At 49.3% G+C, this 14,961-nt stretch overlaps 2 protein-coding genes across 2 annotated transcripts in view; one reads left to right on the forward strand and one right to left on the reverse strand.

Moving 5' to 3' along the window:
• The window catches only part of Arhgap4 (Rho GTPase activating protein 4), a 15,482-nt gene extending 9,117 nt beyond the window's left edge, over positions 1-6,365 (forward strand). The window contains 14 exon segments of the mRNA XM_055591804.1: positions 486-587; positions 755-946; positions 1,041-1,125; positions 1,377-1,404; positions 1,628-1,730; positions 2,706-2,766; positions 2,852-2,929; positions 3,007-3,141; positions 3,232-3,337; positions 3,427-3,660; positions 3,736-3,809; positions 3,893-4,076; positions 4,847-4,946; positions 5,942-6,365. Of these exon segments, the coding sequence (XP_055447779.1) occupies positions 486-587; positions 755-946; positions 1,041-1,125; positions 1,377-1,404; positions 1,628-1,730; positions 2,706-2,766; positions 2,852-2,929; positions 3,007-3,141; positions 3,232-3,337; positions 3,427-3,660; positions 3,736-3,809; positions 3,893-4,076; positions 4,847-4,946; positions 5,942-6,175 (1,716 nt within the window). The 3' untranslated portion in view covers positions 6,176-6,365.
• A 712-nt stretch (positions 6,366-7,077) lies between these two features.
• Positions 7,078-8,725, reverse strand: Avpr2 (arginine vasopressin receptor 2). The gene is made up of 3 exons (XM_055591875.1): positions 8,701-8,725; positions 7,462-8,346; positions 7,078-7,283 (listed from the first exon to the last, which is right to left on the reverse strand). The coding sequence occupies exons 1-3, from the start codon at positions 8,723-8,725 to the stop codon at positions 7,078-7,080; spliced, it is 1,116 nt and encodes a 371-aa protein (XP_055447850.1).
• Between the last annotated feature and the right edge of the window lie 6,236 nt (positions 8,726-14,961).

Consider the following 14,961-nt stretch of genomic DNA (forward strand, 5'->3'; position numbering starts at 1 on the left):
CTTCCTTCCTTCCTTCCTTCCTTCCTTCCTTCCTTCCTTCCTTCCTTCCTTCCTTCCTTCCTTCTTCCTTCCTCTGTAGCCTTGGCTGTCCTGGAATTAGCTCTGTACACTAGCATGACCTCAAACAAAAATCCACCTGCCTCTGCCTCCTGACTGCTGGGATTAAAGGCATGGGCCACCACTGCCCTGCTTCTTTTTTTTCACATGGCTTAAACTTTATGTGTTCCTTTGTATTGGTATTTGAAGCTTACTGAAGGTACAAGTTATATACTCAGCTGAGACTGTAGTTCAGTTGGTAAAGTACTTACCTAGCATGCACTAAGCACTTAGTGGTATCCCTAAACTTGCCATGGCGGCAAATGCCTATCATGCTAAGCATTGTCATCAGGAGTTGGGGACAAGCAACAGAGATGGCCTATCCTTACTGCCTCACCTGAGCTCTGTGCCCTGACCTAGTCTTTAATCCCTGGTACTACCCATTGCAGGTGGCTGAGATCCAGGTTGAGATGGAACTTCGGGATGAGATTTTGCCCAGAGCTCAAAACATCCAGAGTCGCCTGGACCAAAAGACCATCGAGATAGAAGAGGCATGAATGGCCCAGCCTGGGGTGGGGACAGGCACTAGTGCTTTCTTTCAGTTTCAGCAGTCCTAACTGTTCCTTCCTAGCTGACAGTAGCTTCCCTCTTTCTGCAGATTTAGGTTTCTTTCCTCTCACACTGTCCTCTACTTAATGCCCTGGCACTGTCCCCTCAGGTGAATAAGACACTGAAGGCAACAATTCAGGCTCTGCTAGAGGTGGTGGCATCAGAGGATGGGGACATGCTGGACTCGTTGCAGGCTAGCCCCTCTACTGAATCCCTCAAGTCTACAAGCTCAGACCCAGGCACCCGGCAGGCAGGCCGCAGAAGAAGCCAGCAGCAGGAGACAGAGACCTTCTATATTACGGTGGGGTTGGACAGGCGGAACAGGGCCACAAAGGGCAGCAGAGGGAAAAGGGGCTGAGTTGAGGTTCAAACCAGGTACTCTTTGGGTCTCCCAGAAGCTACAGGAATATCTAAGTGGCCGGAGTATCCTTGCCAAGCTGCAGGCCAAGCATGAAAAGCTGCAAGAGGCCATTCAGCGAGGTGAGTCCTACTCCAGCTATCCCGTCTCTGGACCCCAACGCTGCCCCATCCTCCTCCCTCTGATCTGGCCTGTGCTTTTCCCTGACTAGAGATGTTGTTTGGTATGCACAAACTAACCCAGCATAGGTACTGGCTTCTCTCCTATCCCTTGGTCTTTTGACTATCCTGAGCTTTCAGTCCAAGCCTCTTTTCTCTGGGATTTATTGAAGATTTCCAGCCTGAGAGACAGACCAATACCTTCTCCTCCCCAGGTAATAAGGAAGAGCAAGAGACATCTTGGTGAGTATTTCATAAGGTGCTAGCCTAATCAGAGGTCCTCATCTTCCCTATTCTTCCTGCCCAGCTCTAGCTCTACTACCAGCACCCTGTGGCCCTAACATCCAGATTTGTCCAATGGGTCCTAGACAATTTTGGAAGTTCAGGGTTTGTGGCCTGGATGGGTTCGGGATGGTGAGGCTTCTCCATGGTTTGTTCCCTAAGAGGCAGTTCCCATTCTTCTCAGGACCCAGTGCACAGAGAGAAAATTCCATAAGAGCCACTACCCCCAACCTAGCTCCCAGTGTAACCAGAGACTTTTTGGAGGTGACCTGGAGAAGTTCATTCAGGTACTTGCTTTGCCCCACACTCCAGCTCATTGGATACCATTCTTGTCCCTTCTGATTTCTCTCTAGCCTTGGTGGCCCAAGGAACTGCCTAATCCCAGTGCTCTCTAGCCCTAACCTTCCTGGGTGGAGTGCAATTAACTGTTCCTTCTTGTGTAGGCCCTTGCCAGCCAGCCTTGTGGAGGTCTCCCTGGGCTTCCTAGTGGCCTCTACTAATTAAAACTCTGTTTGTTTGTTATTGCAGTTTGTCTTCACTTCTTTTGAGATAGAGTCTTACTCTATAGACTAGTGTGGCCTCTAACTCACAGAGATCTGCCTGCCTCTGCCTCCCAAGTACTGGGGTTAAAGGAGTGCACCACCATACTCTTAAGGAACTCAGAAAACCGAGGCCTGCAACATATTTAGAGATGAGGTGTTGCGAGGTATCCCCTGTGATTAGGATCAGCACACGATACTTATAGGCCATACTTCTGGCCCAAATGACCTTGGCAATTCTAAACAGAAAAAAAAAAAAGGAATGCAGCAGATATCTGAAAGAGCCAGATGGTGCCGCCTAATCCTAGCACTTAGGGGGTGGAGGAGCAGGCAATCAAGGCTAGCCTTAGCTACACAGCAAGTTTTAGGCCAGTCTGAAATAAACGAGGCACTGCCTCAAAGGGGAGGGAAGAAAAGTAAATGTCATTTGCAAATATGCCACTATGTACCTAAAGCATTTGTAAGACTCAGACATTTAAATGAACAAATTAATAAGTTTTGCAGTGCTCTTTGACTGAAGGTCAACATCCAAATTTTGATTGCCTTATTACAGTTGCAATCATTTGTGAATAAAAGGTAAAGCTCCACATAAACGGCACCTGCAAATCAGTTTCTTCAAAGAGATTCCAATAAACTCCACTCTACCACTCTTAGGAGAAAAGTGATAGACTGATCAGGGGACTTGCTGTGTCCTCATGAAATGAATGTGTTCTCTGTTCCCAGAGCTCAGGCCGACCTGTGCCACCTGTGGTGGAGAGCTGTATCCGCTTCATTAACCTCAATGGTAAGTGTAGCCTATCTTCTGCCACCCTGGCACTGGGGATTAGTGGGGGAAGGGATTCTGCCTCTCAGCTCCTTGTCCTCCACAGGCCTGCAGCATGAAGGCATTTTCCGGGTATCAGGTGCCCAGGCCCGAATCTCGGAGATCCGAGATGCATTTGAAAGAGGTGAGGACTGATAGACAACGATGGCAGGGGCTTCAGCAGGCACAGGTAACATCATTTTACCATGTTATCCTCCACAGGGGAGGACCCTCTGGTAGAAGGCTGTACCACTCATGACCTAGACTCAGTGGCTGGAGTCCTGAAGCTGTACTTCCGGAGCCTGGAGCCCCCACTCTTCCCCTTGGATATGTTTAATGAGTTGCTGGCTTCAGCAGGTGAGACCTGAGACCAGCTGGGTGGAGAGCCACGAGTGCTATTGGCTACAGCTTTACTCAGTCTGTTCTCTTGGGCTGCCTTGGCCACAGAACTGGAAGTCGTGGGGGACCGGGTGGAGCCTGTGAGCCATCTGCTGTCCAAACTGCCCAGACCTGTGCTAGTGGTCCTGCGATATCTCTTCACCTTCCTCAACCAGTGAGTACTGGGGAGCCAATTGGCCGTTGGGGGTAGAGGACTCCACTAGTGCTGGAGCTCCCTGCCAGTGACCTGTGTGTTTTCCCCAGCCTGGCCCAGTACAGCGATGAGAACATGATGGACTCCTACAACCTGGCTGTATGCTTTGGGCCCACGCTGTTGCCTGTGCCTTCTGGGCAGGACCCTGTAGCCTTGCAGGGCAGGGTGAACCAGCTAGTGCAGACTCTTATCCTGCACCCAGCACGAGTTTTCCCAACCCTGGCCATGCTGCCAGGCCCCATTTATGAGAAGTGCATGGCACCACCTTCTGCCAGCTGCCTGGGGTATGCTTTGGGGGCTTCTTGGGGGAGAGGGATTCTGGTGGAGGCAAGTTTGCCTTACTCTTCTTGAAACCTCAGGGACGGCCAGTTAGAGAGCCTCACTGGGGAGCCAGAGCTGGAGTTGGAAGCTGGTACCACAGCTCAGGAGGATGGTGAGGAAGGAGCAGGGAGGCTCTACCCCATCCTCTTCCTGTGTAGCCACTCTACCCTCAGCCAGACCCTCTCTTCCCCACAGACTCAGAAGGAGCTGTGGAGGCAGTGGCCTGCTTTTCCTATACTGGCCGCACAGCCCAGGAACTGACATTTCAGCGAGGGGATGTGCTACAACTGTATGCTCGGGCATCGAGTGATTGGTGGCGAGGAGAGCATGCTGGTGTGAGGGGACTCATTCCTCATAAGTATATCACACTTCCTGAGGGGTGAGTGAGCTATAGCCCTGGGGAGAACCCCACTGTATCTGCCCTGTATCTCCTGGGCTGTGATGTTCATGGTCGCTTTTTAGCCCATAGTGAACATAGCATTTCCAGGCTTTCTTCCTCTTTCTGGGAGTTGCTGCTGTCATTCTTACATGCTCAAAACAGAACCTGTTCTAACCCAGGTTGCTGTCCTCCCCAATCCCAAGCCAGAATCTGTGGGATTGAGTTGGGCCCAAGAACAATCATTCTCAACTCCTTTGATTAGGGCAGGGCCCATTGGCCTCCAGCTCCAGCTGCTAAAGAGTTCAGAGCATGCCAGTCTTATTCTTGCCCAGGGATGAGAATCAGCTGGCTAGTCCAGGACTTCAAGCCACAGGGGAATCTGTGAGCCATCCAGAGGGCTTCCTGAGCTTGGAGCTTACCAATCAGTGAGCCAGGAGAAGACAGGCCTTTGGGAAGACCCCTCAGAGAGTTCTATTTGCTTCGTGTGCTGTGAGAAGCAGCAGGCACCATGGGCCAGAGGCTACCTCCACTGTTAAGTTTGAGGGTGTGGGCTCAGGCTTTGGCCACATGGGATAGAATGAGTTGCTACATAAAGGACACTAAGTGTGGACAGAATTGAGTCAGCATTTTTGTGACTGGAAGAGCTTCTAAAGGAGTTTGGGGACCATGGATGCTCACTTCTTTCCTTGGCCGTACCTAAAATGGGCACTGCCAGCTTAGATCAAGGATTCCACAGGCCCATTGCCAATCTTCCTATCTGTGCTTTGTAGGCTGGAACCACGCACCCCGCCTGAGGCTATGGGTCCCTCTGGGCACAGGCGACACTGTTTGGTCCCCACCTCTCCTGAGCAACATGTGGAAATGGATAAGGTAAAAGCCAGGACTGGCTATAGGGCCAACAGGGGGCGCCTCTTCTACATGGTCTCTGCCCTCCCCAAGGTGAGACCCATTGCAACTCTCCTTGGTCCCAGTCCAATAGTCTCCTTGGTACTAGACAAGCAAGTCAAGTCACAATCTAGGGAGGGACATGAGGACAAGGGGGGGAAGATGGGGTGGGAGGGAGAGGTACAGGGGCACAGAGGCAGAGATGAGAGGGCAGATCTTCAACTCAGCTGTGGTATGGGACTCACAACATTCTTGAGCTAGAGAGAAGCCAGATGTAGGCGAGTGCCTCCAAGACAGACTTCAAGGCTGGCACCTAGAGCTAGGCTAGGTACTTAGCAAGCCAGGGAAAGTGAAAGGACAGATGGTAGGGAAGTAGGAAGAATAGCTAGCTGAGGAAACAAAGTAGTCTCAAAACAAGGCTCTGATGAGTGCCACAATTTGGGGAGTCCCCTTTATACAGTAGGTCTTTTGAGCCCCTCCTATGGACTGAGCAGGGAATCACTGAAGGCAGCTGCTGACTCTTAGGAAGAGTGGCCCTGCTCCTAAGCCTAGGGATCCTAGGGCAGGCTGGTAAATACACAGGAGCTAAAGCCTGACAGCTGGGAGACCCAGGGGAAGACACTGACTCAGAAGTCTCCAGTGTGTTGACACCCCCAGAGGCCATGGATGGAAGCTGTGACGTCAGCCAGGGAAAAAGTAGGGGTGAGAAGAGGAGGGGCCCAAGTCTAAAAGGGGTCACTTCTTTGGAATCAGACCAAGAACTTACTGTTCCGCAAGCAACACTGAAAGTGACTGAAGGAAGGAAGCTGGAATGGAGTTGGGGAGGTGGCCTAGAAGCTCATGCCGTCCCTCCCATGGCCCCCTGAGAGGGAGCCTGGCCTGGCCTGGCCTGGCCTACCCACAGTATGGTAGGTAGTCAAGGCTCAGTTTGGGGATTGGAGGAAACTTACTGAGCCCTCCCTGTTTTTCTTTTCTGCTAGGCTGTGGCGCAGAACATGGACTCGGTATTTAAGGAGCTCTTGGGAAAGGCAGCTGTCCGCCAGGTCTACGGGTTATCATCTACAGCCTCCCCCAGTCTAGGAACCCCAAACCAGAAGCCCCCGGCCTGCAGCATCTTCAGCAAAAACAAAGTCTTCTCCCGGGGACCCAGGGCTCCAGTTTCCCCCTCAGACCCCCATCCCCAGGATCCAGATTCAACTCACAAGCTACTCTGAGACCCGTTACCTCCAGTGATCCTCCCGCCCCACCCCAGCTCCAGGCCTAACGCCTCACTTCGGCCATATTCTAGGCCTTTGAGAGGTAGCAAAGGAAGGAGGCTGGAGACAAGCCTTCTGTGCCTTTGCTTGGAAGCCTTGGGCTGTATCTGTGGAAAAAGCAAGTGGCAGCGATTCATAAAGACCCATGTGCTGGTTTCTGTTGTAATTGCCTATGCTCTGTTTTGGGAGACTGTACAGGTTAGGGGCAAGGCAGCTTCCAGAGCCTGTACTGCTAGAGGCCAGATGCCAAGACAGAAGGTTGAACAGCTTCAACAGTTCTCTTGGGGTAGAGGGACCTCTGACATGGAGATATTTATTGTCACCTGGGGATGTGCTCCCCAAAATGCAGTCTTGGTTGTTTTATATCTCACCTTCCTGACCAGGTGTACATCTATGAGTGTAGGGATCTTTGTATTCCAGCCTCTATACCAACCATTTACCTGGTCCAAGGAAAGTTTTTCCATGTGGAAAATGAATTGCAATTTTTATTAGGGAGATAGACAGAAGGGAGGAATGACAGGAAGGCCTACTAGCCCCATCCCGGTCCTTCTTTAACTCCCTGGGACTCTTCCTCATCTGCAGGGTACTTGCCAGGGTAGGAAGCACAAAAACCTCTTTGCCTGTTCTCCTCCCAGACATTGAGACATCTGTCCCAGTTGCTTCTCATGTCTGGCACAAAGGAGCCAGTTTAAGGGTTTCCTTACAGTCCTGGAATATTCCTTTTTGCATACCTGGAGATAGTGAGAACTAGGGAGAGCCAAGTATAGCCAAAGTACCACTCTCTTGATGTTCCCAGGGCTGACCCCAAACAGTCAGCTGAGCTGCAAGGAACTTTCGGATGGGAAGAACCCAGTGGCTTCTCAGGAGGGTGTATCCTTGGTCAAAGAGGAGCTGGCCGTGGCACAGGACTCATCTTGAGGTCCCAGGCTGGGCATGGTATGCCTTTGAGCACAGCAAAGCAGGCTACGAAGCTCCGAGGAGACGCTGCTACTGAAGGAAGCATAGATCCAGGGGTTGGTACAGCTGTTAAGGCTAGCCAGCAGCATGAGCAACACAAAGGGGGGTCCTATGAAGAAGAGAGTCCAGGCTGCAACTCAGAGTGTCCCTTGCTCACACTAGCAAGCCATGGGGGCACCACATGTGAACCCACTGGTAGGGCATAAAGGTAGCAAGTATAATACTTGGATGTGTATGGGCAAACCCTTACCTTCCCCCACCCCAGCCTTAGCCACACCCACACCCACTTTCTAGAGGAGCCTCTGGGTCCCACGCCGCCCACAGCTGCACAAGGAAGAAGGGTGCCCAGCACAGCACGTAGACAATCACAATCACCAGCGTCATCCTCACGGTCTTGGCCATGGCTGCTGATACATGGGCTCCCTCTCTGGGACTGCCTGTCCGGTGCCCTCTGCGGCGCCTCCCTGTCCTCTCAGATGGCCCTGGCACCAGACTGGCATGAATCTCCCGGAAGATAAGAACCTGGCAGGCAGCAATGCCCAGGGCAGGTGCCACAAACACCATCAAAGCAATCCAGGTAACATAGGCACGAAGGCCCCAGGGCTCTGCAAATCGGGCCCAGCAGTCAAATACCCCACTGCCATTTCCCACATCACGCTGAGCAAAGATGAAGAGCTGAGGCAGGCTGAGAAGGAGTGAGAAGGCCCAGGCCACCAGCACTGGCCGGTTCCAGCGAGTCCCACCTCCATGGCGGTATGCCAGCATAGGGCGGCAGATGGCACGATGGCGGTCTAGCGTCATGGCCAGGATCATGTAGGAGGAGGCATACATGCCCACCATCTGCAGGTACTTGACAGCCCGACACAGGGCATCGGGGCCATGGAAACGGTCAGTGGCATCCCAAGCCAGCTGGGGCAGTACTTGAAACAAAGCCACAGCCAGGTCAGCTAGGCACAAATGACTGATGAAGACGTGCATGGGTGCCCAGCGGCCCCGCCGGCCCCGTCGTATTAAGGCTCCCAGCACTAGGCCATTGCTCAAAGCCACAGCCACAAAGATGGTTGAAAGCAGGGCCAATTCAGCCTGGACTAGCAGCGGGTCTCGGTCATCCAGTAGCTCCTCCTGGCTGCTGTTGCTGGGAGAGCTAGGGGTCGAAAGGGGCCCAGGCACAGCTGGGCAGGGGTGAGGGACAAGGAACAAGTTAGTGGAGTGCTGTGTATGTTCCCCAGAATAAGGAAGTTCCAAATGCCAGGGATGGTGTGACCTGTGCAGCTGGCACCTTAAACCCCTTTTTGGTCTTACTGACCGTTTCCTGGGTTCCCAGCAGAGGGGACTTCTAAGTAAGTGTGTGGTTTGGAAGGCAAAGTGCCTGCCCTTCAACCAACCCTTCCTGACAGCCCACCCAGGTGCACAAGGAAGAGAAAAGTGTCTTTAGGAAAAGGGCCTCCTCGGCTTCATCAAACCCACCTAGCCCACCTGGCTCATCAAAGCGAGGGGTGTCAGGAGCCTAATGGCTGAAACCTTACCAGATATGGTGGACACCAGGAGCATGATGCGGTGGCTGTAGATGACTTGCACACCTGTCACAGGGGCCAACTCAGCCTCTACTCAAGGGGCCAGCCCCACTGTTCAGGGTCACTCCACCTGATAGAGGTGTCAGGAGGCAGTTGCCTCTCTGCAGGTGGGTTCACACGATGGAGGTCCAGCCTGTATTTAGGCCTGGACAGGGAATATAAAAAAACAGTCAGACAGAACAACACACAAAGCCCCATTCCATTCAGGCAGCTCACAAGAGCCAGACTGGTAATTAGGAATCAGAGGTAAACAGTAAGGTCCCTGCCCCGAGAGTAGCTTGGACCATTGGAGGGCTAAAGACAAAGCAAGAGAGACGGAGTGTTCCGTCTCAGAGCCCTTTTGTAGCCCCTTACCTGCTTCAGCTCCTGGGCTTCTGGGCAGCTAGCTGGGCAGCAGCGTGAAGGTGGCCCAGCGCTCAGATCTGCTCTCCATTGCCAGCCCCGCCCCAACCTAGCCTCAGGGAATGACCTGCACAGGAGACTTCCCCCTCCTCTCCCTCATGCACCTCCCCTGGCCTCCTTCCTCCATCCACCAGGAAGTATGTTCCGGGCCTCCAATTTCCTTTCCTGCCACAGTCTTCCTTGGTCATTCCCCAGGACCATTCCCATTGAGCCCAGTCCCCAGCTTAATTCAGCAGCAACTTCCATCCTGCCTGCTCCTACTCCACAGGTCCACCTTTCTAGAACATCTGGTATGGCAGTGCTGTGGGAAACTATATAGTGAAGTACCCTATCTCCTAAGTGGGAAACTGAGGCTGAAAATGGCTGGACCTGACCCAGAATCACTACCCTACTTTAAATCCTTACCCCCCTTATCCAAACAAGGCTCCTTTTTTTTTTTTTTTTTTTTTTTTTTTTTTTGTCTTTGTCCCCTGGCGATGATGGGCTAAAAGCCTGGGGATGGGAGAACCTCTCAGGATCATTCAAGCCCCTCCTCTTCAATTAGGACTCACTGCCTGGAGATGAGGGACAGGAAGGGAAGGAGTGGGGTAGGGATCCTAAGCCAGGGCTAAATGTGTCTCTGTGTTATCCAGATTTTTCCTCAGGGACCTGTAGGAGCCAGGAGCACCCCCACCCTTTTCCTGAAACCACTTGCCCCAGGAGGAGAGGCTTTCAGACTAATCTCCTGGCTTACCCCCCTCCCCCCAACACACACACTTCATACACACACCCTCAAATACATGTTTCACATAACACAAAGACTCATAAATTTTTGCACAAACAACAGCCTCAAGGGGCCAAGTTCTCAAGTAAAAGAACTTAAGAGAAGAGAGCTTCAGGATCCAGATGTTTAGGGCCCTTTTTCTCACACATACCCGACTTATGCCAACTGTAATTCGCCAGTCTTCTTCCTTCTATAGCTCCCTGTTCAAGTTAACTTGGTCCAGTCCCAGGCTGTAGCTTGCTCATTCACCCAAGGCCAAGATCCTTTTTTTCCCTGCCTGCCTGCCTATATGTCTTGTCTTCTTCCCTTGACCTGAAAGGCTAGCAAGTAAAATAGAATTACCATGGACCAGGCCCAAGCCTAGGGATCTTGCCAACAGTAAAGGTCTCCTCTTTAAAATATATATATATTTATTTATTTATATGTATATGAGTGCTCTATCTGCATGTACACCTGCATACCAGAAGAGGGCACTCGATGTCATTATAGATGGTTATGAGCCACCATGTGGTTGCTGGAAATTGAACTCAGGACCTCTAGAAGAGTAGCCAGTGCTCTTAACTACTGAACCATCTCTCTAGTCATCAAGGTCTCCTCTTACTGCCCAGAGTCTGGTGGGGTTCCAGCCCCTCCCAGCCCCTTGGGGCAGAAGAGACATGATGTAGATGCCTTCCTAAGAGGCAAAGATGCACACCGCATCCCATTCTTGTGCGCACATGCTATGCAGCTCAGATCTTCCCATCCCACATGTACTACACAGGGGCACACATCACCCAATACATACTCCACATCTATGCACCACCACACACACATATATTGTATGTTTATTATGCTTTTTGGGTCCTTTGGGTTTTGCTTTTTAAAAACAGGGTCTCCTATTAAGCCTGGAACTCCCTTAGTAAATTAGGCTAGCTTCAAACTTGTATAGATCCTCTTGCTTCTGCTTCCCAAGTGCTGGGGTTACAGGCCTGTAACACCATGCTTTACTTTTTTGTTTTGTTTTGTTTGTTTTTGTGACAGGGTCTCTTTACACAGCCCTGGTTGCCCTGAAATTTACTAGATCAGGTTGGTCTTGACCTCACAGAGATCCATTTACTTCTACTTCCTAAATGTTACAAGCATTATATGTATCCATCCACTAACAACTTTTGCTTCAGGTATTTGAGGGATTTGGTATTAGATCTCTGTTATTTGCTCCCCTTTCAGTGTTTCTCCTACTTCTGTACTTCTGTTAACACTCTTTTCAATAATTTTATTTTTTTCTTTAATGTATTTTTATTTATTATAATTTATACACTTTGTATCCCAGCTGTAGTCCCCACCCTCCTTCCCTCCCAATCCCACCCTCTCTCTCTCCCTAATCTCCTCCCATGCCCCTTCCCCAGTCCACTGATAGTGGAGGACCTCCTCCCCTTCCATCTGACCCTAGTCTATCAGGTCTCATCAGGGCTGGCTGCACTGTCCTCCTCTGTGGCCTGGTAATGCTGTTCTCCCCTCAGGGGGAGGTGATCAAACAGCAGGCCAATCAGTTCATGTCAGAGACTGTCCCTGTTCCCATTACGAGGGCACCCATTTGGAGACTGAGCTGCCACATGTTAACACTCTATACTGAATTCTACTCTTTTTGGTATGTCTATAACCACACCAGCTTTCCTGTGCTCCATGCTTGCTTGGTATATCTTTTTTCTATATTTTGACCTTCAATATGTATTTATGCTTAAAAGCATTTCTTTGAAATGCCATATAGCTACTTTGTTTAAGACCAACAGTCTCTGCCTTTTAACTGGTGTGTGGCAGATTGTAGCCTTCCAAGGTAGCCCTAACAATCTCCATCCCACATGTTCTCCTGGAGCCTTGCCATCTCCCACCAAGAGGTGGAATTTAGCCCTTCCCCTACAGTCTGAGTAGGTTTGCATCTTGCTTGTGATTAAGATAATCTGCTAAAAGTGCTGCTTGCTTTCTGAGATGGGGTCCGAAAAGTCAATGCATGCAGCTTCTGCCTTATTAGCTGGTATACTCACCCATCACAACCATGTCAGCTGCCGAACTTAACTATCACTTCAAGAGAAGACAAGACATAGTCCTTCTAGTCAGAAGCTGATATCCTCTAACTCCCCATGCCCCTGCCCTTACCTGGGACTATAGGAGTGCGCTACCACATAGGGTTTGTGCAGTACTGAGAGCGGAACTCAGGGCTTTGTACATGATAGGCATGTATTCCACCAACTAAGCTCCATCCCCAGCCAGCATTTTTATGGCTGATTTTTTTTTCTTTTTTTATCTACTTATCTGTTGATAATGATTTAGTTGGTTCTGCTTTATGGCTGTTGCCATTTGCTCTCAGGTGAGCTCCATTCCAGAACTTGATGTTGGCCTTGTATAACAAGTTTGTTTGAATTGAGTTATTCCTTCGGAAGGAGGGATGCTCATAAAACAAACTAAGTAAAGGTATAAAATTTAGGGAACTCCTGAAACATAGGAGGTTCAAGAGGCTCAGACAAGAGTCACAAGGCCTTTCTCTAGGATTATGGAAACAGTAATCAAGTACTGAGAAAAAAATTTTCTTTCTTTTCTGGAGCTGCCTTGGAACTGCGTAGCAAGGCTCAAGGATGCAGCTTTTCTTAATCTCATCCATGTTGGGGTGGGCTTTTCAGTGAGGTAGCTACTTTCACGTCAGCCAAGCTCCTATAAGTAAACCATTAAACTCATTAATTCATATGCTAAACTTGAATGGACTCATTTCTTTGCTTTGTCACTGGCGCCCTATCTAGGCTGAATAAATGCTTGTTTACATCCCTTAGCAAAAGACAGTTTGGTCTCTGTTCGCTTCATTCTTCTCGTTTCTAACTTTTTTCAGGGACAATTTGAGTCTTTAGATTATTTTATCAGCTGGCTGATGGTAGTGCACACCTTTAATCCCAGCACTTGGGAGGCAGAAGCAGAGGCAGGTAGATCTCTGAGTTTGAGGTCAGGCTGGTCTACAGAGTGAGTTCCAGGATAGTCAAAGCTACAGAGAGAAACCCTTTCTCCGGGGAGTGGGGAGGGGACAGAGAGAGAGAGAGAGAGAGAGAGAGAGAGAAGAAAAAGAAAACCTAAAACGAATCACTAAAGGGCTCACTGGAAAGAAGGGGATTGCAGAACTTGAGCTGCACTGCAGTTGGGCTCTTTTCTTGGAATTCTGTCACTTAGCTTTCCATCACTGAATGAATACCTGAGAGTGAATTTAGAAGGATAAAAGGGTTATCTAGGCCCACTGTTTTAGAGCTTTTGGCCCTTCATTTCTTGGCCCAGTGCTTTGTGGCCTATGGTAAGGTAGCCCATGAGAGCAGGAACATGTGGGAGGACAAAGCCACTGACGTTATAGTTGTTGCAAAACAAAACAAAAAAAGGTCTGCAATTTCTCTCTCTCCCTTTTAAAAATGTAATTTTTAAATTTAAAATTTATTTATTATTTATTCATTTATTTATATGCATGTGTATAGGTGATTTGCCTGCATGTGTGCCATGTGTATGCAATGCCCATAAAGATCAGAAGAAGGCTTCAGGTCCTTAGGATAGGATTTACAAAATGGCTGTGACCCACAATGTGGGTCCTTTGGAAGAACAGCTAATGGTCTTAACTACTGAGCCATCTCTCCACCCCCCCCCCTTCCTTTTGAGGATGTGCTTTCAATGTATGGAACACTTCCCACTGGGTCCCACTGCTTCCCAGCATCCCATGTTAGAAACAAAGCTTTTAATACAGGGACCTTTGGGGGACGGGTGTATAGTAAGCGTTGTCTTCAGGTCCTACATCCTGGGATTAGTCCCAAAGAAGATCTTAAGGCTGACACCTGAGACGGGCTGCCAGCACTCAAGGAACTAAATGGGCCAACACTCAATAGAGAATCAGCCATTTAGTCTGTAGATTGTGCTTGAGGGACTGGCCCAGACTCAGGAGTGGAAGGGGAAGCTGCAGAGAATGGAAAGGAACAGCATGAGGCTAAGAACAGAGGGTAAGCATTTGAGATGAACATATTAAAGCAACTGATGCAGATGGAGGAGGAGGCAAGGTGACATTAGCATGGTTTGGGAATGCTAGGCATGATGGCACATATCTGTAATCCTTGTATTTGGGAGGATGAGGTAGAAGGATGAAGAGTTCAAGGGCAGCTTGGGATACATGAGACCCTAGTTCAAACAAAACAACAAGCAACCTGGGCATGGTGGCAACATACCTGTAATCCCAGCACTCAGGGAGGCAGAAGCAGGCAGATCTCTGTGAATTTGAGGCCAGCCTGGTCTACAAAGTGAGTCTTGGACAGTCAAGGCTACGCAGAGAAACCCTATCTTGAAAAAACAAAAAGAAGCAAACAAAAGCAAGATATTTAAAAAGAAAGAAAGAAAGAAAGAAAGAAAGAAAGAAAGAAAGAAAGAAAGAAAGAAAGAAAGAAAGAAAAAGAAAACAAAATGAAAGACTGCTAAACAGACACACACACTCATGGGAGGGAGATGCAAACAGGAGACAGAGGTAGGCAGATATCTGTGAATTTGTGGTCTAGTGTATATAGCTAGTTCTAAGCTAGCCAGGGCTAATTAATGAGACCGTGTCTCAAAACAAAACAAAACAAAACAAAAGGCAAAGAAAGGGACTAGAGAAATAGCTCAGGGGTTAATAACATTGGCTGTTTTTGCAGAGACCCCAGGTTCAATTCCTAGCACCCACAACCATCCTTAATTCCATTTCTAGGGAATATGATGTCCTTTTCTGACTTCTGCACACACATGAGGCACAGATACACATGCAGGCAAAACACTCACGGACATAAAATAATTAAATCTAAAAGGTGTTTGTTTGTTTGTTTTAATTTTATTGGAGGGTTGTTTTGTTTTGAGACAGGTTCTATGTAGTCCTGGCTGTCCTAGAACTCACTCTGTAGACTAGGCTGGCCAAACTCAGAGATCCTCCTGACTCTGCCTCCCCAGTACTGGAATTAAATGCAAGAAAGAAAGAAAGGAAAGAGAAAGAAAGAAAGAAAGAAAGAAAGAAAGAAAGAAAGAAAGAAAGA

This window comes from Psammomys obesus, unplaced genomic scaffold (genome assembly GCF_907164565.1).
Source record: "Psammomys obesus unplaced genomic scaffold, mPsaObe1.curated_primary_1811, whole genome shotgun sequence".
NCBI classification, from domain to species: Eukaryota; Metazoa; Chordata; class Mammalia; order Rodentia; family Muridae; genus Psammomys; species Psammomys obesus.